The sequence below is a fragment of the Anabrus simplex genome, chromosome 1 (genome assembly GCF_040414725.1).
Source record: "Anabrus simplex isolate iqAnaSimp1 chromosome 1, ASM4041472v1, whole genome shotgun sequence".
Lineage (NCBI taxonomy): Eukaryota > Metazoa > Arthropoda > Insecta > Orthoptera > Tettigoniidae > Anabrus > Anabrus simplex.
In genome coordinates this window covers 956601866-956626678 of record NC_090265.1, presented here as the reverse complement: position 1 = coordinate 956626678, position 24813 = coordinate 956601866, and the positions used below count along the sequence as shown (strand labels likewise).

Here is a 24813-nt window from a genome sequence, read left to right as displayed (position 1 = left end):
AGAAGCCAAGGAACAGGGATCGGCGAGACGCTATGCCAATGACTACGCCCAAAAGGCCAAGGTCGGAGGAAAGCATGCCATCAAGTTCGGCTACAAAACCACCTTCCAAGAAACAGAAGGAAAGAAAAAGTCATGTCCATTTCGGAAATACTATCCTCAGTTAAGGTCGCAATAATATGTAAGACCTTTCAAGATGGAAAACTCAAGGAGGAAGACATGACTGCATTGTCATCTGCTCTGACAGCACAATTGAAGCCGCTGTCAGACGAAAGTCTGCCAGGCTTCCTTGAGTCAGCAAGGCTGGAAAGTGGAGCTATGGTACTGATCTGTGCAAAACCAGAAACGAAAAGTTGGCTGGAACAGACAGTATCAAAGTGTAACCCATGGAAAGGGGAGACCCTACAGGTGGCGGATGCAAAAAAGGTGCTGAACACGACCAAGGTCATCACCAAGTTCCCACCTCCTTTTGACAAGATGAAAGTGGAGAATGTTCTTGTCAGAATCAATCAGCACGATACCAAACTTCTAACGCAAGAGTGAAGAGTGCTGAATGCCACTTCAATCGACAAGACGGGAAGGACAGTTGTTTTAGCCCTTGGTGAAAGAGACTTTGAAGAGCTCAAAAAGAGAAGCCTTAAGGCTAAGCTCGGACTTGGGCAGATGAAGTTTCAGATCATCAGGGGAAAAACGAAACCCAATGTTGATAAAGATGGTGTTGAAGGTCCTTCAGGCCAATCTTCAGCATAAAAAGGCAGCCGTGGCCAATTTTGCCAGGAAGTTCAAGTCCGAGGCTATTGATTTGGCCCTTATTCAAGAACCTTGGGTAGTCAAGGGCAGAGTAGCAGGACTGGCGGAATCTGGAGATAGGCTGATGTACGATACAACATCGAAAATACCCAGAACGTGTCTTTTTGTGAACAGGAAACTAAAATGTCTTACGTTGCAGGAACACTGCTCACGGGACTTAACCATGGCCAAGATTAAACTTGGAAATTGGGTGGGACCCAGAGAAAAACCCATAGGCTCCGCATACCTCCCATATTACTCAACTAATCTACCCCGATCAGAAGAAGTTGAGAACTTAATTTGCAATGAAAAGAGGAAAGGCGAACACCTAGTCCTTAGAGCAGATGCAAATTCACACCACATGGCATGGGGCAGCATGAACTGCAATGCAAGAGGTGAGTCTTTACTAGAGTTTATTATTGGAACTGAGTTGACGATACTTAACCTAGGAAACAAGCCTATATTTATAAATAAAAATCATTGTCAGATCACCAGCACATCCAATTTGCAATACATGCGAGACTATGTGGGACTGAGATGTATGGAGACCCAAAAAGAACTAACTGGGATAGATACAGAAAAGTTCTAGGGAAGGCTGTACAAAAAATTCCAACTAACGTGAGAGGACAGAAACAATTGGATGAGGCAGTGGAACTATTAGAAGAGGCCATTATAGACTCATTCCATGACAACTGTCCTCTCAAAGAAAAGAAAAACACCAAAAAAGTAAGGTGGTGGAACAACAAACTAGCCAAAATGAAAAAAAGAGGTTAGGATGTTGTATAGAATATCATCTAGAAATTGTATGTGTGACGAATATCATAGGAAACTCACCGAGTATAACCTAGAGATATGGAAAGCAAAAGAAAATCTTGGAGACTGTTCTGTGAGAAAGTGGAATCACACACTGAAACAGCAAGGCTCCAGAAGGTTCTGAAAGCAACCCATATAAATCAGATGGAGACACTGGAGAAACCAGATGGGTCATTTACTCAGGCGGGGAAGGACACGCTGGAGATACTAATGGCGTGTCACTTTCCTGAGGCTGACGAGATGACAGAAGAAGAAACAGTTGGAACAGAGACCATAGCTCGAAGAGCAGACTGGAACTGAGCCAACAGAATAATAAAACACAACCATGTAAAATGGGCAATCGACACGTTTCACCAAGGTAATTAGAATATAAGGTAGGCTACTCCGGCGGTTGAAGCTTCCATTGGCTGGAGCGCTCTGACGTCACGCGGTATGAACGATAGCGAGTAAGCAACACAGTCGCAGTAGCAAGCCTGTGAATTCTCGTGCCTGTGAAACATCTTCTCAATCTTGCATCAAATAATAGTCTGTTTTAGTCCGATTCGATAAGTAACGGCACTTCCAATAGATTTTAAAACGTGAAAATGCGTTAAATTTCATCACATGCTGAGCAGGTAGAACATCAACTATCAAATACATGACATATAATACGATAAGAAATACAATATTGCCATGCAACTCAAAATAATTAATTTATTTCCTGATGAAGTAAATATTTAGATTAAATGGCATAGGAAAATATGCATCATATCGACATCTTTATGGAATTATATTAAATTATTAAAACGTACGTGTCAGGAGACTTAATTACTTGATGAACCAGCCCAAAGCTTAGCCTTCTTATTGGCATATTTTCTCAGTGCTAGCTCCTTACTCTTTGCATTAAAATGCCATATCCTAATAAATGGCCTGGTCTTTACGTAGAGACAAATTATTTTGTCATGGAATACTGGAAATTTTGACTTAATAATAGAAGTAAGAGTTTTCACTTTTTTGCATCTGGATACAGTCTTACCGTGAAACACACCAAATGAAATTTCGAACTGGGCTATATTTTTTAACCACTCATGACTGGGATGTGTGAGGCCCCCTTTTGAAATAACCGAGATCCAGTAACAGGTCTCTTCTCGCACAACATTTTTGTCTCTTTATTTGTATTTACTGTATATCGGATCACGGATACTGTATTATTTCACGAGCTTCGAAATATATTCAGAAATATAAGTTATTAGCACATAATATTAATGTTATTGGATTTTACGTCCCACTAACTATGTTTTGAGCACCTTCACCACCGGACTGAGACAGTATCGAACCTGCCAAGTTGGGCTAGGAAGGCCAGCGATCTACCATTTGAGTTGCTACTCAGCCCGGCTATTAGCACATAACAATAATTATAGAAAATATGATTTTCATTCAGTCATTTATATCTGACACCTTTTTACCATACGAGCTGTAATAATGGAGATATTCAAGAGTTTATTACAAAGTGTTTCAATAACCAAGCATTGCTGACGAGGAAGTATTGTTATGCCATCACAGTAGCAAACTAACTGGCTATGATGGTTGTTGTCGTTATTGTCTTTATAATATGCAAAATAATAATAATGTTATTTGTGTTACGTCTCACTAACATTTACGGTTTTCTGAGACTCGAGGTGCCGTAATTTTGTCCCACGGGAGTTCTTTTACGTGCTGACACTTTATAGCGCCACACACGTTTCCATAATATGTTGACTGCATTTTAATCAGTACAGTGGTTCTACTTTAGATACTGACAACACGAACACTGTTCACATAGTGAACCACTATAAAATTACTATATATCCGTGATCCGATATACAGTAAATACGTAGAAAGAGATAAAAATGTCGGTCGGTCACTTGCTTTCTTGGCTTACGCTGCGTGAACCATCAACGATAGACCCCAAGTGTAAACGTACGAAATGTAGAGCATAGAATCCTCTACAAAAAAGTCCACGATGGCACATACCTATTTCCAACCGGCTGCCCTCTAGAAGCGATTTTATGCTACAGTCCGCGGTAAAAAATGTAACTCCTTAAAATTAAATAAATATTTCGATATTATCCTCGAGTTCCTCATCAAAATAAATTGTTTGACCTCCTCCAGTATTTTATAAGGATTACAATAACATTGTCAGGACATTATTTGCATGAATAGTTCAGAAGTTATGACCATTTTAGACTGTAGTGGTAATACGTGTCAGCAGGACGGGCGACCGCTGTTTCATACTGCATGACGTCACGCAGAAGGTGGACAGGGAAGAGAGACAAGTGAGCGCGATGCGGGAAGAGACCCCTGTGATGTTTCACCCTATAAAGGCTCCAGGGCCAGATGAGATAATTCCGATACTCCTACAGGAAGGACGGGAGATACTCGTCACTGCCCCGATGGTCCTCTTCAGAGCTAGTCTACCTTTAGAGTACGTGCCAAAATCATGGTCTGAAGCTAAGGCGGTATTCATATCTAAGCCTGGAAGGGCAAACTATGCCCAAGCCAAAGCATACAGACCATTATGTTTAACTTCGTTCATGCTGAAAGCAATGGAGAAAATTCTGGATAAATATATCAGAAGAACGGTGCAACTGAACTCAACGTTACATGAAAATCAGTTTGCATATAGACCTGGCAGATCCACTGAAGTAGCACTCCACCAGTTGGTTTGTAAACTAGAAGAAAGCCTAGAATATAAGAAATTGCACTGGCGGCATTTCTAGATATAGAAGGAGCCTTCAGCAATACAACCTATGACTCTATGATTGAAGCATTGGAAAAGAGCAAGGTGAGTAAAACCGTAGTCAAATGGATTAAATCCATGTTAGATGGAAGGAAGATAAGAGCAACCCTGTTTGAAGAAACGCTGATAGTTAGGGCCACCCAAGGTTGTGCTCAGGGAGGAGTTCTTTCGCCTCTGCTGTGAAACCTCGTGGTGAACTAAATCATAGCTCAATGAACCAGCTTCTTATATACAAGGATATGCAGATGATCTAGTGATTGTGGTACGAGGTAAGGTGATGAGTGTTATCCAGGACCTCATCCAAAGATCACTTATCCTTGTGGAGAACTGGTGTCGGGAAGAACAACTATCAGTCAACCCAAACAAGATAACTCTGGTCCCTTTTACAAGAAGGAGAAAATTAGAGGGAAAGAGATCACTGAAGCTATTTGGACAAGATATATATATATGATAAAACAGGCACTGCACCTAGGTGTAGTGTTAGATAAAAATCTAACCTGGAATCCACACATAGAAAGGAAAATAACCCGGGCCAACAACGTGCTGTATGCATGTAAAAGAGCCATGTGGATATACACAATGATCAATAGACCACTGATGGTCTATGCTGCAATCATCTGGTGGCATAAAGTAAGTCAGGGAAATGTCGGCAGTAGATTGGATAGCCTACAGAGAATGGCATGCATAGCCATAACTGGGGCTATGAGAACTATGCCGACAGAAGCCTTGAATACTTTACTAGACCTCCCATCACAATGCAATTTCATAAAAGGACAGGATAGGATGAGTTCATATAGATTGGCACAATCAGAGTGCTGGAATGCACAAAGACCCAATCTAGGACACTGTAAAATTAACAGAACGACAGAGGAAGTTCTACATATGCCTTCTGATCATATGATACCAAAGTACAACTTTGAAAAACTGTTTGAGACCCAGATAATAAGAAAAGAAGACTGGGAAATCAACAAATGAAATACTGAAAAAGAAGATATAGTGTGGTGAACTGATGGCTCAGACTGCTGATGGCACAGGAGGAGGGTTCAACGGGGGAAGACCTGAGAGATCAATCCAGATGAGCCTGGGCAGACACACTACAGTCTTTCAAGCTGAAATGATAGCTATCCATAACATGTCTTGAAGAAAATTTGAAAATGAACTATAGGAATAAGAACATTTTCATTTTTACAGACAGCCAAGCAGCCAAAAAGGTACTAGAAGCAGTGCGGATAATATCCAGAACTGTCTGGTATTGCCATTCACTTCTTCTGAAGCTCTCAAAGTACAACATTGTCAAAATAATAGGGGTACCAGGGCATGCAGGTATAGAAGGAAATAAAAAGACCCAGAACCTATATGCAAGATTTCCTATGGACAAGCCCAACACCACATAGCAAAATTGGTACAAAAGAAACAAATGGAGAACTGGAAAACCACTCCAGGATGCAGGCTTGCAAAGAAACTGATAAAAGGACCAAACAAGAAGCATACCCAAGAACTGTTGAAACTCAGCAGAGAAAATATAAGATGGGTAGTAGGATTGTTGACAGGACACTGCCATCTGAAAAAAACACCTACATAGAACTGGAGTAATAAGAGACAATAAATGTAGGAAATGCAATTAAGCAGAGACACCAGCTGAACACATTCTTTTTGAATGTGAGGCACTGGGTACAATCAGACTCTCCACTCTAGGACTACCAGGTGAAGAGAGAGAAAAAATCCAAGAAGACCCAATAAGAACAATCTGCAGCTTTGTGAAGGGAGCAGGTATATGTAGGTGGGAATGAAGGAAAAACATGGTAGCAAAAGATCTTAGAGGTCCACGCTAATTAGGAACTAATATTTAGAGGCCCTATAAAGAAAATAAGAAGAAGAAGAAGAAGTTGTTTGTTGCTAAACAGTTGTCTTGCCCTGTAATATTGGTGGCCGATTTCATGTCGCATTCTGGTCTTGTGTTCGACCTTCAAAGCAAGTCATGCACATTCATATTTAATAGTAACGTAAATATTTCTGTGTTAAAATGTAATTCTGCTTCGTCATTAGAGATGTCGTTAGATCTTAGACATTTACCTGAGGATACGGCTGAGAGTATTTGAAGATTGTGTCAATCTCTCCCCAATTTATTTTCGGAAACCCTTGGTGTCACTGGCTTAACTGAATACAAGATTGAGGTCACTGATTCCATTACCGTAAGATTTCTTCTGTATAGGCTATCTTCACCTAAAGTGAAAGCCTTTAAGGAGATTATTGAGCAAATGTTGAAGGATGACATTATTCGACCTTCAAAGTCGGCATATTTATAGCCCATTTTTCTTCTACTGAATCCCTAAGGTGGTTTCAGACTTGTCATTGATTATAGAGCTTTAAACTGTAAGGTCAGTGCCCCTTCCTGATCTTCACTCATGTTTTTCATGGTTTTGTAAGGCTAAGTTCTTCACCATCTTAGATCTTAACCAAGCATATAAGCAGATTCCTCTGGCGGAAGAATCCAAACATCCGATGGATTTCGCTGCCGATTGGAATTTGTACGAATTCAACCACGTGCCTTTTGGGCTCCCCACGGGGTGGCTGTCCTTACCAGCCTGCTGGATAGGGTCTTCTCTGCCATCAAGTTTGTACATCTGTACCATTACTTTGACGATGTCATGGTGTTTTCTGAAACCTTTGAAGAACACTTAGATCATCTTAAGGAAGTCCTAAATCACCTTCTTAAGGCTGGGTTGATAGTTAAGTTATCTAAAGTGGCTTTTGCTAAGCCTTCTATGTCTTTCTTAGGGCATATTGTCGCCCGATGGAGTTTCTATCGATCATTCTAGAGCACAGGCTATTCGTGACTTCAAGCTTCCTAAGGACGTTAAAGGAATCGCTAGGTTCATAGGCATGTTAATTTCTTCAGGAAATTTATTCCTAACTTTGCTAATAGGGTGGCGCCCTTAAACCTACTTCATAGGAAAGGTGTCAAGTTCGAATGGGGGCCATCGCAGCAAGCTGCATTTGAAGATCTTAAGTTACAGTAGCTCTCTGTAATGCCCCAGTCTTAGCTATGCCAGATTTCTCTAAGAAATTCATAGTTCAAACCGATGCCTCTCCATCTGCTGTTGCTACTCACCTTCTTCAAGAAACCGAACTCGGAAGGTGAAGATCGCCTATGCGTCTAGGACCTTATCGGCTCAAGAAGCCAAGTACCCCATCTACGAATTAGAAGGACTCGCAGTCCTGTTTGCTTTGGAGAAATTCCGCTTGTATCTGGAGCATGTTAAATTTGAGTTAGAAACCGACAATTAGGCTCTAAGTTGGATTTTGGCTAGGCACTGTCATACAGGACGTATCACCTGTTGGGCTAACCGTATATCGGCTTTTCAATTCGACGTGCGACACATTAGGGGATCTGAGAATGTGGCTGCAGATGGTTTAAGCCACATGTTTTCTGGTGACATTGAGTCCATTGAACAGGAGCAAAAGTCTTCTCCTCCCATTCTCACATCTTCTTGTGTTAGTGCTATTTTGACGGATGCTCCTATGTTATTCAGAGATATTGAAAAATATCAACGAAAAGATCCAGTAATATAATGGAAACCCTCTGTTCTGGGGAACTTGTTGTCCCTTATGTGCTGAGGAATGGGGTTCTGTGTTGCCCAGTGGCGTATGCTGGTATCAAGACGTGGGCTACCACTAGACTTAGGCTACCCCTTTTCGATAGTTGGTTTAGGGAACATCAAGCCTTAAGCATTTTGAGCTGCATCCAACAGCCAACGGAGCTGCCCGCTGTATTGTCAAGGCTGCTTCACAAGCTACTGCCCTGACCTCTCCTACCGCCAATACTCAACACCTGATCAATCGAATTGGTAGCCTAAGGTTTAGCAAATTGAAGTCCAGCTTTGAGGCTAAATGGATAGAATGTGTGCCTTTGGTCCGCCGGGCCCGGTTCAATTTTCAGAATCAACCCCCTCATACTGTTAATTTCGCTGGCTTGGGAACTGGATGTTTATGACGTCTTCGCCATTCATTTTATCCTTATTAGGTCACCACCAAGCCTATGCAGATGCCATGCACCATTATTATTATTATTATTATTATTATTATTATTATTATTATTATTATTATTATTATTATTATTATTAACAACATCATCATAATCGTTAAATAACAATGTTGAATTTTACAGCGGTCGTACCCATCGTTCAATGGTTAATTATCTTCCTCGGAAGATCAGTGGTGGTGTCCGACCCATGATCACGGGTTCGATTCCAACCAACAAAAGAGAACACTAAACCTGAAAGATTGCGTTTCATTTTAGCAGATCTAACAATAAAAAGAAAACTATATTACTCCTATAACAGCAGCCCTGCAGTGTCTTCCTACAAGGATGTAGAAGTAAAAGAGAGTGAAATACCAGCACTCCTTTATCTATATTTTTAAGACAGAAGGATGAGGTGAGGAAGTATATACGATGAGTAACGCATGGTGATAGCAGTGGCGATCTGACGGACCGAAGCCTAGCACAGCTATCCTCCGCCGGTCCCCGCACCTGTAGGCAGCCAGCAGCAAGCCGCGTGAGGCGAGTCGATGGGAAGGAAGTAAGCAGTAAGTATAAATAACCACCTAATCGATACTTTATGGGAAGGGACGAGAGTCTGGGCTGCAATATCAGTCTCCGAAGCCTTGTTCTCAGAAATATGTGCGAAGTGTTTTCTCATTGCTTTCAAGGTTTGCAAATGGAACAATGTGTCAGATGCTTACAATATAATGTACTTTAGATTTCCATCGCTCGCATTTGAGGTGTGGGCTTCACTGATAGCCTTGGTAGCCCTCAGTATACGCCACTGGTGTTGCCCTTGCTGGTTGCTGTTGCTGGTGTGAAAATGGGAAACCGAGGCAAACAATCTTCAGGGCTGATGACAGTGGAGGTCGAGTCCACTATCTCCGGACTGCAAGGTCATAGCTACATGATCCGAACAGCACAGCCATTTGCTCGGTTTGTTTCTTTTTAATCCCTTCCTTCTAGCAAGATAATTTTAATGCAATTGAAAGAACACACAGAGAGATACACATATATCAATTTATTTTATTCAGAGTAAGAAATGAGGAAAAAAAAGGTACTTGCCTAACATCCGCTGGATATCTGGTATGGAAGGCCGAGTTTCTGATGGTCTCCTTGGAACACTAGGACTGCGACATCTTGGTGGTGTCCGGCAGCTCTCCACTAACTCTTCACTGTCTATGTGTTGAGGAACAAGTTCTCCTACCAGCAAGCGTTCTGTAGAACCATCATCTATTCCTCGTCCCAGCCATCTTCCACAGGGGAACCTGTTGTTACAATGTAATTTTCTAATAAGCATTTTTAAAATCACACTGGAAATATGTATTTATACTAGAATAAAAACTAGAGTATGTGGTTGCTGGAGCCAATATTCATAAGCACTCGCAGAAAGGAACAGGACGGGCATTCACCTACTCATTCCCATGATTTCAGAACATCCTACAAACTCACTCATTAGCTACTAGTTTCAAATTATTTTGTTTAACTGGTCACAATTGACTTTAAATTAGAGAAATCAATTTTAAAGTCATAAAAAACACTGCAGTAAATCTATCTTTGTTTGTATCTATTGGCCTTTATCTAGCATGGAAGGGTTCATAGATAATACCTACAGAATAACCAGCAGAAAACTTAAATCCTAAAGAAGTTTCTTCATATACTGTACAATAAAGAGGCCAAAATCGATAAAAGAAAGAGGAATGTTACAAATTTTTGTTCTCTGAAATAATGAAATAATAAAGCACTGCATAACACTCCAGACTGTGTCAACTTCAGGAAAGGATTGCTATTTAGGCTCCAACCCAACTGTGTTTAGCACTTGTGGATTCTAAAAGAATTCCTACCTGGCCATTATTTTCGTTATTCTGGTGTCAACTGTGCATTGTGAGATGTTTCAGATGGATCATGAGGAAAGTATCTGTGTGTTATCATTAAAAGTTATTGATGATGATAAAAATGCACGAACCATTAATGATGGAATTTGATCCTACATGGACCTAAACAAATGGTATTTTGACTTGAAATTTCTCAGACAGTGCATGGTCATAAAAAAGAATGCTTACATGTTTTATAGTACCCAAAAAAGTTTTGTATATTTTGGCTTAGTACACTTTTTATTTTGTTTTGTTATGTGTAAGCAAGTACATTATACATTACCAAGATGATATACAAAGAAAAACATGCAGTCAGCTATAAAGAAAAAAAGCAACAGAACCACAACAAAAGCACAAAGTTCATAATGTGGGTTTCCTTTTTTTTTTTTTTACAAGTTGCTTTATGTTGCACTGACACAGATAGGTCTTATGGCGACAATGGGATAGGAAAGAGTTGGGAGTTAGAAAGAATCAGCCATAGCCTTAATTAAGGTACAGCCTGTTGTGAAAATGAGAAACCACTGAAAACCATCTTCAGGGTTGCTGACAGTGGGGTTCAAAACCACTATCTCCCGGATGCAAGCTCACAGCTGCGCGCCCCTAACCACACGGCCAACTCACCCGGTAATGTGGGATTTTGAACATTAAATTACCGATCATTGTGTGGCAGATCAATACCATATATAGCAACCTTAGATGCTGAGGCATGCTTGAACATGATGAGCACCAAAGAATCCAACTTTTGGAGGAGATTATCCCACTTTTGGATTGCAGCTTCATTCAGCTGCTGAAATTTAGCAGAAGGATTAGAACAGTGGGCAACTGCCCTCTTCAGTTCATGTCATGCAAGTTCAACATAGGTCATGTCCACAGAATATGCCAGCCTCACAATTTGCTGTATACCATGTGTTTCAATGAACTGATCAACCACTCTGACTTAATGGGCACAAACATTATCATCTACTAGTGTATAGTGCTCGTCCACAGCGGCAGCATATCTCATAACATGTTAGAGGATGTTGTCTCTGTATACCAAACCAGTCATGTTATCCTGGATAGGAATTAGAGGTGTACATCAACCAAACATGATGGAACTGCCTTGCTGCTGATTGCAGTCCGGGATGAAGGGCTCATTCCATCTCTCACTGGATCGTCTCTAGACTCTAATGCTCCTGTTGTATGGGAGAATACTTACGGTGATATCAGAAAAGAGCATGTGCCTCCACTGTTCCTGATACCATTGGCTGAGAGTTGTTGCCTACCTCACAAGAGCTGCCCTATGACGGTTTAACCCTCAGTTATATATTGGCATCACAGAGCGAGAGTCTGTAGTTTATTATTTTTTGTGCCATATGCCTACAAAACGAGGTGGAAAGGGCTAGTTTCTTATAGCTCCCCTCTGTCACTACATGGGAATGTCTCAATTGCCAAGCTTTTGCCTGTAGAGATTTTCCTTGTTGCCTATAGAGTTGTGGAGTGTTAGTCCGTAGGCATGTATTGGCAACTCATAAATCGTACTCACGATTTTGGTAAGATATGCATTTTCCTTTATTATATATTAGCTGAGATGTAGCAGAAGGTCCATTTTTCTATCTGTAATTATTTATAATGGGATAAGCATGACGATACATAAGGAGCTATGAATAATGATTTTGTGTCTTCTCTCCATACAGCCATTACGGTTTATTCTGAGAGCTACGAATAATTCAAGGAGGCAATGGGCAACTATTAAGCTGTCACTAGTGAGAACAGTAATCAGGATGCTGTGAATGATACAGAGCACAATTCTGAGAGTGAAAAATCCATGTGTGAAGAGGATGTGGCTGCAGGTAAGGAGCATGAAATGTATATAGGGAACGGGACTAAATGGAACCATTGGCCTGAAATCAGTGGTTCAACTGAGGATATCCCAACTACAATCAAGGTACATCTTCAAGAAATCTTGGGACTTCATCATATACAGCCTCTAACAAAGCCTAAAGTCAAATCGTCCTGAGGATGATACAATTTCTGCAATCACAATAAAAGAGATGAACAAGGTTCCAGTGCAAAATTTGTGAAAAGAACCTACTGCTGCACATTTGTGCAATGACTGCTGCAACAAGGCCCAAATAATGAACAACATGGAGTTGAACAATGCTGAGTAAAGCCTCAATCAGTCATACTAGCTCTTGAAATGCATGATCTGGTCTGGAGATGTGTTTCATTTTGATGTTCATTTATTTTTCACAATATATTTTGTTTGCTATTATTATTGTCCTGCTAACTCTAGACTCCCAATAACTTGACAACTGGATAAGCACTATTGTTTACTTTTCTTCTTTAAAAAAATCACTAAATGATTTTCTCTCATCAAGCACATAATAATGAAATAATGCAGTCTATTAAGAGCTTGGCTATAATACTGTAATTTGTAACATTACCTAAACAGTGTAAACAATATAAGAGCATTTTAATTACAGTACTGTATTACTGTAACTATAATAATGTACATATTTATGCATCTGAATATCCTCAGTGTTCTGTTCAGAGATTTGTTACTGTATTCAATTTGTATCCCTTTCCTTAATTCATGGAATTGTCTAACAAAATTGCTGAAAGGTTCTGTTCCTTTCATGGAAATTGTAATCTACCCCATTCTCCCTTTTAGAAATTGCTGGTGAAAGGTAGTTATCAATTGTCAAATCAGTCAATCAACACTCACATACCTTTCTATTCTTGTTAGCCATTAGTGGGTTTGATTGAAGACTCTTCCATATTGTAAGCTAAACTACGAGCTCATTGTCAGTACAGTTTCTCAGTTTACATCTAGGTTTACAAGCATTTTGTTGTGTTATCAGTGCAATTGAAAATGCCGAACGAGAAGAAAAGAAATTCATGTGAAAATGGAATAGATGCCTTACAGAGACTGGATGAAAGGGAAAGTGTTAGTAACATTTCCACGGATTTAGGTGCTGGATGAACTGCTATTATGAGGTGAGAAAAGAAGAGGCCAAACAGAGTCTATGTATGTGAAAAGATTATGAACTATTAGTTGAAATGAAAGAAGTATGAAAGGTGGCAAAAAGGGGAAAATTAGTGAGTAAGGAGAGAGTTAAACTCTTGGCATGCGGCAATACAACAGGTAGTCATAACTTCAAACTAGTACTCAGTAGCAGATAGAAAAAATCCTTGGGCATTTAAAAACATATGGGACTGACAACTTCTATGATCTGCATGTTTCGTATAGGAACCAATGAAAATATATGGATGAATGGACCTATTTTAAAGTAATGGTTTTGTAAGGAGTTTGTTCCCGCAGTAGAAAAGATTCTAAAATTGAAAAACCTGCCAGGAAAAGCACTTCTCATTCTTGATTAAGCATCATCCCATCCTAATGCAGAACAGTTACAAGACGAAGATATAGGAGCCATGTTTCTCCTGCCTAATGCGACTTTAGTGTGTCAACCAATGGACAGGGCATTTTGGAATCACTGAAGAAGAGAAACAGACATAAACTTCTTTCTTCTCATGTCTTAGTGATGGAGGAAGGGTGCAACATGATTGAGAAACAAGAAACAAAATATACATGCTGGAGGTAGTGAGGTGGATACCTGAATCTTTGAATGAAATTGAGCATGTAAGCCTCGTTCATTCCTGGGGAAAGTTGCTGGACCATTCAGGAAACAAGTTTCAAGAAAGCAGGGAAGAGACAGAAAATTCTAAATTATTGGACTTATTGAAGAAAATTCCGGTTACAGAGATTTTAAAGAACTGAGGGGGTAGGACAAAAACTGAACTCTTAGATAGTGAAATACAGTGGAACCTCGATTCTCCATTTTTGGAGGGACTACGGAAAAAAAGGTACAACACGGAAAAACAGAAAATCCGAGAATGTATGAACCATCAACAATTTGGCTAAACACAAAAATGAAATATATATATGGTACTTATAATATTACAAAAACATCCCTAAACCAAACTACAGCCCCAATGGGCCTTCCGCCTACCAAGCGACTGCTGCTCGGTTCGAAGGCCTGCAGATTACAAGGTGATACAGGGTCAATGTGACGAATCCTCTCAGCCGTTATTCCTGGCTCTCTAGACCTGGTTCGCCATCTCACCATTAAAAAGCTCCTCAATTAAAGGTATTCGTGGAATGAGTGAACCTGGAACCAGCCCTCATATCCAGGTAAAAATGCGTAACCTGGCCGGGAATCAAACCCGGGCTCTCCGAGTGAGAGGCAGACAAGTTAGACCGCGGGGCCGGCTTCAAACATTAATTACCGGTATGCGACTTAAAAATCTCGAAACTTTACATTCAGTTTTACCGGGAAAACTTCATCAGTTTCCTCTGAAAACTTCTTTCAGTTCAGCAACTTTGATCAGCCAAACTCTTCGAAAAATCTGACACCCATAAGGCCAAGCCAAACTACAATTGAGACTACAAGTATTTTTAAATTCTCTAATCTAATAAAATAAAGCACATTAGATACAAAAGCGCCCAACATGATGGCGAAATCCCCTGTTTTTTTATCTTCAATTGTAATTCGGTCACCGGTACACTGTTCATAGCCAGTTTATGGAAATCTTGTACCCTGTTAATTGGGATTACATCGACTTTTAAAGGTTATGTTGAACTCGAGAATATGGTTTTAAATGTAAGTATTGATCTTTAAGTTCTAGAATGCATTATATTCAATTCTGCCCATCACTAATCACAACTAAATTGGAAAGAGAAAAATATATCATTAACCTTCCGAAATTATGATACCGGGCGAGTTGGCTGTGTGGTTAGGGGCGCGCAGCTGTGAGCTCGCATCCAGGAGATAGTGGGTTCGAATCCCACTGTCGCAGCCCTGAAGATGGTTTTCCATGGTTTCCTATTTTCACACTATGCAATTGCTGGGGCTGTACCCTAATTAAAGCCACGTCCACTTCCCTACAACTCCTAGCCCATCATCGCCATAAGACCTATCTGTATCGGTGCGACGTAAAGACACTAGCAAAAAAAAAAAAAAAAAAATTACGGTTATTTGTGGACTTGAGTCAGCTGGAAAGCGTGCTCACTGCACAAGTCGATACAAATGCGAAATGATACAAAGTTTTTTAATGTAACATGCGCAAAAAACTGATTGCAATTTTTACAACACTTTAACACATAAACGTGAAATTCACAGTCTTATATTAGGACCAAAATAGTAATAAGCAATCCCAAAATGTCCCATGACTTTATGTACGGTATGTAAGGTCTGGTCTCGTTAACATCATCGTATACGATACTATTAAAATACTAAATTTGTGTTACTTAAGAACGAGCAATTTTGATTCCTGCCTGAAAGCCCAGTGACTATACAGTGCCCTGAGAGAAGTGCCGAAAACCTGTTTGGCGATACACTAAAAAAAAAAACAACAAGTAACCCTGGACATCATGTAGACGTTTTGCAAGTACGACCATTTGACGAAACTTGTTCCGTCTTCAAGTAGAGCTGCTGAAATGCGCTCTGTCTCCTTCCAATTGTTGTGGACACTCTGCTTTATGATTTCCGAGGATTCTCTAAACAATGCTACCCGAATGTGATACTAAGATGGTCCCTTATGCAAGTTCACCGCCGACCGCTTTTTCAGTATGGTACAGTACTTCCTCAAATTACCACAATGACGGGACGTTAAAATCAAGATCCGTAAGTATGCCGTAGCCGTCCTTTCATGGGATACAGTTTCTTGAAAAACGCATGATCGAGGATTTAGCATTGATGGGACTGAAATTTCTGGACGGTTGATCCGGGAAATAGTTTCTTTGATGAACGGATAATGCAGGATTTTTACAACTTGATTTAATTAGGATGCTCACGAGACCAAGTAATTTGAAAGAATAATACGGGAAAACATAGTTTCCGGGAACGTATAATCGAGGTTCGCTGTAATTGCACTAATGAAAGATAATTAAGATAAAAATTAAGATGAATCAGAAGACAACAAAATTGAAAAGATGACTCACAGTGAAGGACTATAGGCCGCTGAAGGAATGCTCTATTACATGGAGGAGCAAGATGCATCTGCTAAGGACATTTTGTTTCTCTGTCGCCTATATGACGAAGCTGCATGAATGCACAAAGACTAAATGAGTACGAGAGACAGCCAAGCATCACAGCATTTCCTTCTACAAAGAACTAGTCATTTCTTTGGTTTTTGTGCTATATGTTTCTTTTTAATTTTTAACAACTATTTTAGGGTATGTTATACTTCATTTTATTGTGTCCTGTATTGTGCTAGAACTTTCATTAGAGTAATATGCAATAAAATATAAGTTGTGAATAACCCATCCTTTATTCCATAAAATTCAACATTTCTAAAACTCAGCACCCTCTTAGTTCACAATAGGTCGAGTTTACAGGACTCTACTGTATTAGGTTTTGTTAGATTTTGTATCGTAATAGTAATAACTTTACAGGAGTGAACGCTGGGTGGACTCGGTATATCTTATGAATAAGTTAGAAGTAACAGGCATGAAAGCAGTGAGAATAATTGCTGGTACAAACAGGTAGGAATAACGGCAGGAGGGTACTCAGAATGAGGAGACAAAGGGTACATTGGGAATGAACTATATTGATGAAGCTGTGCTTATAAACCAGCTTCGGTAGTGGGGTCATGTGAGATGAATGGAGGAGGATAGGTTACCTAGGAGAATAATGGACTCTGTTAAGGAGTGTAAGAGAAGTAGAGGGAGACTAAGATGACGATGGTTAGACTCAGTTTCTAATGATTTAAATATAAGAGGTATAGAGCTAAATGAAGCCAAAGCACTAATTGCAAACAGAGGATTGTGGCAACATTTAGTAAATTCACAGAGGCTTACAGACTGAAAATGCTGAAAGGCATACCGGTCTATAATGATGTATGTATGTAGTAATAACTTGTTTATTGTTTAGATTAATGTCCATATGACATGAATAATCACCACAGTTTCTTTTTCTTTTCTTTTTTAATTTAGCATTAAAAAACTTGGGGTGCGGGTATTATTTGTGTCAAGGTTGGAACAGTGCTCCTGACATGCATAAACCTGGAAGTTGCTATTCTTCCATTCACTCTGTTGCCAACTCTGATCCTACCACAAGTGCATACATATCATGTCATTTACATGGCATCATTTTAAGTAGTAGCACGTGTTCATTCTCATTAAATATCATTCACAGCTAAATAAAAGTTCCATGTTATTGAAGAGGCGCAGCAAATTACAGGAAGAATGTACGATGTGGACAAAAGTTGCGGTATGTGATTGGAGGAGAAATAAAACTTGACTTGAACATACAAAAAGTAATTGCTGGGTATTTTGTGGACGAAAGAGCAAAGTTCCCAGAAATCAAAAATGGGATATATACTGAAAAAAAAAAAAAGACAGTTTGGATGTGCGGTCACAAGCGAAATCTGTAAACAAAAACAACACCAAAATAAAATTATTTAGAAGAATTTATGATGTATAGGAGGAGGAGGGCGAGGACAAGGAGGTGGAGGAGGAGACTGTTAAGAGCAATGACTCCTACTTGCCCACAACCACTTCTAATGTTTTCTAGTTTTGTCCTCTTTTTTTAATACACTACTTTAATAATGTGAGCTATGCTGTATCTTGGAACTCCTCAAGGTGTCTTCCCTTCCATTTTTGCATCTTCTGCCTTAGTATTCTTTCTTCATTCACCTCAAGTATTAAACAGTCGTATGGTATTGCTGATAAATATTCTGATTAATTTCTTCATAGAAATGTATGAGAAATGAGAAATTCTGTTATAACTAGGAAAAAAACTATAGTTACTAGATAGTATGAAATAGATGCAAATTTGAACAGAGAATGTAGAAAGATAAGAAGAGGATGAGAAAAAGCTAGGAGATAAACTAATTATTAGAAAAGTCAAGAAATAACTTACTTGTATGTATGTCCTGTAACTTCATTCCTGACAACAACATGCTCCACCATCCACTTCGGAGACGGACCACTATTGTCATGTCCTATCCGTAACGTAGTCAGGATCCCCAAGTTTTTATGCTGGAACAAAAAATAACATGCATAGCTCTGAAAGATTCTGAAACTACAACTCTTCAAAGTAATTCAGACAAGTCATAAGAGAATATTACTTAAATATTAATAATGTTGTACAGCTCAATGTTTACTGTTTTTGTAAAAACCTACCAAATAATTAATGAAGTCAAATCAAAGTTTTTCAGTGAAAATTAGTTTTAATAATGTTCAATGAATACTTAATTTCCTGAATGGGCTAAGTATAACATTTTGTGAAGCCTGAGCTTATAATTCCTAAAGCATATTTGCTAAACAGTAAAAGTTAATGGTTGAAATGTTGAAATTTACGATAAAACAGGGAGTATGGCAAGGATGTGTATTATCTCCCCTTCTGTTTAATCTGTACTCTCAGCAGATCTTCCGAGCTGCTCTTCAAGAAGTGGAAGATGGAGTAAAAGTTAATGGCAGGTTGATCAACAATCTGAAGTACACATATGACACTGTCACCTTGGCTGTTAGTACTGAAGGTCTTTAGCATCTGGCAGACAGAACTGTAGCAGAATGGGACAAATTTGGATTCAGAATTAACTTGTAGCATGCACATTCTTATGAACATTTATGGGGAACAAGTTGAACAAGTACCATGGCAGCTGGATTACTGAGGACTTGACCAAGACTGATCCATGTATGAATAGAAATGGCTTGAGCTAGCTTTCTGAAAATGAGGAATCTACTGTGTGACAGAAGCCTCAGCTTGGAGACTCATCATAACTCTGTCAGATGCTATGTATACTCAGTGCTTCTGTACGGCACTGAAAAATGGACTCTGAAAGGTAACATCAGTAGGATAATAATTGCCTTTGAGATGTGGGTTTTCCAAAGGATGTTATGGATCTTGTGGACTGACAACGTCTCCAATGCTGTGGTACTCAGGCACATGAGGACGGAACAAATGTTGGTAAGTACAATCAAGAAAAGAAATACAGCTTACGTAGGGTGTATTATGAGGAATGATGAGTAAAACCTATTTAAATCATCATACGGGGTATTATTGATGGACATAGAGGTCGTGGTCAAAGAAAACACTCTTGGCTGAGGAGCTTACAGGATTGGACAGGACTAGATACAAGTAGACTGATGAGGACCAGCTGAACACCATGCAGACTTCGCTGTGATTGTGGACAACCTCCAGTAATGGAGAAGGCACTACAAAAAGAAGACCAAGAAAACCAATAAGATAAAAACGTGCAATAATATTACTAGGCAGTTAAAACATGACTTAATAGTACTGATTCTAGGTTTTTATTCAAGTCTAACTGAAAAGGAGGAAAACAGCACAACAGAGATGAATTTCTTGTTTGTACTATTTACATCATTTGTACAGGTTAGGACTGCTATTTTCAGGGCAAAAGAAAACTTTTTCCTCTTAATATTAAGAACATACGAACAAAACATAGCTGATGTGTGATAAATTAGAAAAAATGAACTTTCCCATACTAATGAAAAGTTTTTGGAAAAACAAAGAAAAGTATTGAAAACTTATGACAAATATGAGTCTGTCTTTCAGGATAAATTAAAATTCTTCTTCTCTGCTTGACTAAGGCCAAAAGCCTAGGTTCATTTATGTCAGTTTGATCACTATCAGATCTGTCAAATGTTGCTTTGTGGGTTTCACCCAAATCTGAAATTTACAAAAATATTTGCCAGTCAATCTGAAAATTAAGTTCACGCGTGACAAAGATGTAATATGTTTCAAGTCCTGTTTTTAAAGTGGGCCGATTGATTGATCCAATGATCAATCAACCGATAAACTAATCAAATATAATGATTGCATAGTTGCTGAATCTTCCCGGAAAAGGAAAAATTAGTTTAAATCCTTTTTGGAAAATGATTAGTTTTCAACCAAGCCTACCAATTTTGTTTATTGAGAGATAATTTGTTTGAGTGAAAAAGGAAGAGGAAGAAGGAAGAAGGAAGAAAAATACAAATAACCTGGCTTTTTCTTTCTGTACAAGCTGGATTTTCAGGTTCACATGATTTCTTTAAGAGATATGAATTTCATTTTGAATGGTCTGTATTGAACTGTGTGAACTGTGATTACAATTAAATTAAAAATTAAGGGTAAAATATTTCCACCTTTTCAATACAAAATCAAGTAATGTGGGTTACATTACAGTAGAAACATTTATTGGAACTAGTTTCTACCTATTTTTTAAGGTCATCGTCAGCCAAATCGTGAGTTGCACAATGTATCTGATAGTTCATAGAAATTGTAAAAAGTCATGAAAACACAGTGGTTTGATACTATAAATGAGAAAAAGTCAAATTTGTTGTAAAAGCTTTGGGTAATGCATAAGATGCATGAAATAATGCACTTAGCTGTTGAAGGAAGAATTCAAGAATAATAATTTGGGCATTGAAGATTCTTGAGGTTTGTATCTATCACTCCTTATGAAGTTCCGATAGTTGTGCTGCGAAGTGTTGGACGTATTGGAGGTAAGGTCTCATTGGTGATCAAAGTTTCGGATTATGATTAAAAATGCATACATCAATGCATATAGTTGTCGCAAATCATCAACAGTTGATGATTTGCAGCTTTTAGAACTCCGTTTCATGTGATACGTAATTCTCAAGAATCTTTGTTATCCTTCAACGACAACTATATGGAATGTGGAACAGCTGAATGAGAAGAAAATATTGGTTTTGAATGAGGACTTTGGGAAATTTTTCAATACTTTTCTTCTTCTTTTTTTATTTCAAAAACTTTTAATTAGTAACAGATTGTTTCTCAGTCTATCATGTAGCAATCCTAAATTCAACTATGTTTTGGTTGTTGTTCCTAATTTGACTTTTTTTTCAATTTGCTTTACATTGCATCAACATAGATAGGTTTTAAGGCAACGATGGGATGGGAAAGGCCTAGGAGAGGGAAGGAAGCGGCCGTGGCCTTAATTAAGGTACAGCCTGGTGTGAAAATGGTAAACCACGGAAACCATCTTCAAGGCTGCCGAGAGTGGAGTTTGAACCCACTATCGCCCGGATGCAAGCTCTGTTCCTAATTTTAAAAGAAAAAGTTTTCATTTTCCCATAAAATAAGGGTCCTGACCTGTACAAATTATATAAATATTACAAACAACAAATCTATCTCTGTTCTTTTTATTTCCTTTCCTGTTAGACTTGCCAAAAACCTAGGCTCAGTACTATTAAATCATGTTTCAACTGCCTTGTAATATTATTGCACTTATGTATCTTCTTGGTTTTTACTGTAAATTTCAACATTAACTCAGACTGAAAAAAAGTCTTGCTTTGAAGTTTTTTTTTGTTAGTAGCTTTTCATTGCACCAACACAGATAGGTCTTATGGCGACGATGGGATAGGAAAGGCCTAAGAGTTGTAAGGAAGCAGCTGTGGCCTTAATGAAGGTACTGCCCCAGCATTTGCCTGGTGTGAAAATGGGAAACCATGGAAAACCATCTTCAGGGCTGCCGACAGTGGGATTTGAATCCACTATCTCCCGGATGCAAGCTCAAAGGTTTTAAAATGGAAAGTACTCCTCCCTCTTTGTTCTCATACATCTTTTTTGGGAAAAGGCAGGGATGATATAGATATTGATTCCCATATTGGTATTATAAGGGCAGGGAGTCGAGGATATCCAGAAGCCAAAAAAGAGGGAAAATGAGGAGGCGGGAGAGAGTTTTGAAGTAAAAGGTGGAGGGTGGAGACAGGAGAGTGAATTTAAACAATGCGAGTGGTAAAGCAGAGTTGCATAACTAGCGCACGCAGCCCCATGGTGCACATTCTGAGGCACACACGCATCCTCCATTCGTCTTATGTCTAAATGTCATAGGACCTTTCTTGCTGCAAATTTTGTCTACTTTCCATATTTCTAAGGTACTTTTTCCCAAAAATACACAGAAAAAAACATGTTTTAAGAATCCAGGAGGTTGTGGAGTGGGGGGGGGGGATGATTTCTGGTAGGAAATTAAAAATTTGGATTCAGTGGCCCAGAAAAAAAACAAGGTAAGCCTGTTACCAGAACTACCATGAATTTTTCCAGTTAATGTTCCTGTATACAGTAATCTGTTTCCTGGACTATAATTCAAAACATTGTATACTTCTCTAAAATCATGGGAAAACATTAAATCGCACAGCCAAATAGTGTTTGTAAATTCTGGGAATTCTTCCTGCTTTTCTGTCATGAAGAAGCGAATTTTGTTCAACAGCTCGACAAACCTCTGGAGTAGGCCTACTTGTCCACAACTCAGCCAGTGAACATTATTGTACATATAAGTCCGCCTAACTGAGATTCTACTTTGTGTAACATCTTCGAGAACTGGCAATTATTTAGGGCATGTGCATATATGAAGTCACACTTTTAGTTACCACTGTGAGTAATGTTTCAAATTACTTCATACCTACTTTTGCAAATAGGGGTTACTGATGTACTACAGAATTCAATCGTAAAATAGGGTGTAAAATTCTTCTTGAAGAAATGTCCCAAACCCACTGTATGTACTATATGTATACTTACTATACTACATCAGTTGCCACGGACATAATTTTATGCAAGTCAAACCCCATTTTTAATACATGTTCCTCCTACACTTCATTCATTATATCTTTCCCTGTGGTCATAGTTTGTAAACTCAGCAATTTAACTAATTCCTCTCTCATCATATTTCCATACAGAAATTGGGTAAAAACCTTGCTTGTAAGGTCACATCCATGCTTTCATCAAGACATATTGAATACGTCTGGGAGTTATTCAGGTCAACTTTCAATTGCTCTGAAACATCCTCACGCATTATTCTATCCTTGATAGTATTTCTGTTGGCTGTCATTTCTTTAATTCTGTTAATTACTGTCGTTTGTTAGGAAAATCTTCAAATAATATGTTGGATGTCAATAAGAAAGCCTCCATCAAGAACTCACCATCAGAAAGCAGTTTCCCATACTGTGCTATGCAGTGAGACAGATGGAAATTAGCTGTATTATTATTCCTATGCCTTACAGATGATATAAAAGGGACTTGTTTGGTTTCTGTATTGTCTGATTTTTTAGTGAAACAAACTCTTTCTTCATTTAGCACGGAACAAAAGTTTGAATGATACATCTTGAAATGGCGCTTTACATTATATATGCGGGATACAACTGTTTCCGAACAAAGGCAACACAAAACTTTATTTATTACAATAAATATTATATCTGGATCAAAGCCACCTTCTTCTTCTTCTTCTTCTTCTTCTTCTTCTTCTTCTTCTTCTTCTTCTTCTTCTTCTTCTTCTACTATGACCACTTAGGATCACTTTACATTGTTCAGGTCTCTTTGAAGGGATTGTTCGGGTTTTGCAGTCCTCTCAGTACTTCTTCAGGCGCTCTGATCTTCGTGCCCTTTCCTTGGTTGAAAATATGCGTGTTGTTGGTTTGTTTTGTATAAAGGTAAAACGGAGGTTTGTATTCTTGAGTTTTGTATTCAATTTTATCTTATTGGTGGTGTCTTCTGTTGTAAGGCCTATTTCCTTCAGATCCTCTCTTACTTCTCTGATCCATTTATATTCTGTTGTGGTATTTTTTGATAAGAGACTGTGTTGTACTAGTTGTTTCAGAAGTTGTTTCCTGCATCCTCATGATATGTCCAAAGAATCCCAGTCTCCTCTTACGCATAGTATCTGTAATGGGTTCTAGCTCTTTGTACATGATTTTGTATTATCTGCCACTGTCCATCTTTCTGGTATTTTTTATTGATGCAGGTTCTTCCAATCCTCCTCTCAATTTTCTGAAGTCTGTCAGTCTTTGATTGTTTATTCAGGTGAAAAAGTGTTTCTGCTGCATATGTAGCTTCTGGTTTTGAAACTGTGTTGTAGTGTTTTATTTTTGCATTTATTGATAGAGATTTCTTTTTGCAGATATCCCATGTTAATTTTTGTACTTTAGATAATCTATTTGTGCAGAGATCTGTACCCCTTATTTACAATCATATTTATGTGATTACCCCAATGATAACCTTTCTTTATATTAACACCTAGGTACTTACAATGATCCCCAAAAGGAACTTTCACCCCATCAACGCAATAATTAAAACTAAGAGGACTTTTCCTATTTGTGAAACTCACAACCCGGCTTTTCATCCTGTTTATTGTCATACCATTGCCTTCTATTCATCTCACAACATTATCCAGGTCATTTTGCAGTTGCTCACAATCTTGTGACTTATTTATTACTCTGTACAGAATAACATCATCTCCAAAAAGCCTCATCTCTGATCACTTCTTTACTTCTATCCTTAATAAATATACGAAAACATAAAGGTCCAATAATACTGCCTTGTGGACTTCCCTTCTTAATTATTAGAGGGTCCAATAAAGATTTGCCTACCCTAATTATCTGAATTCTATTTTCTAGAAATATAGCCATGCTCAGTTCACAACCTGCACATGACAGTCTCACAATTCAGTATTATGTTCGCTGTCCGCTCACTCCTTACAGTTGACTTCGTTCACTCTTTTGCCAATACCCAGTTGATTTCTCCCTCACTGCACCAGAACAC

General features: G+C 38.7%; 1 protein-coding gene across 1 annotated transcript in view; it reads right to left on the bottom strand.

Moving 5' to 3' along the window:
- pns (pinstripe) overlaps positions 1–24813 on the bottom strand; it is a 508843-nt gene that overhangs the window by 122293 nt on the left and 361737 nt on the right. The window contains exons 19-20 of the mRNA XM_067136728.2: positions 18175–18293; positions 9465–9667 (exon numbers count right to left, since the gene is read on the bottom strand). Of these exons, the coding sequence (XP_066992829.2) occupies positions 9465–9667; positions 18175–18293 (322 nt within the window). The remainder of the gene's footprint in view (positions 1–9464; positions 9668–18174; positions 18294–24813) is intronic.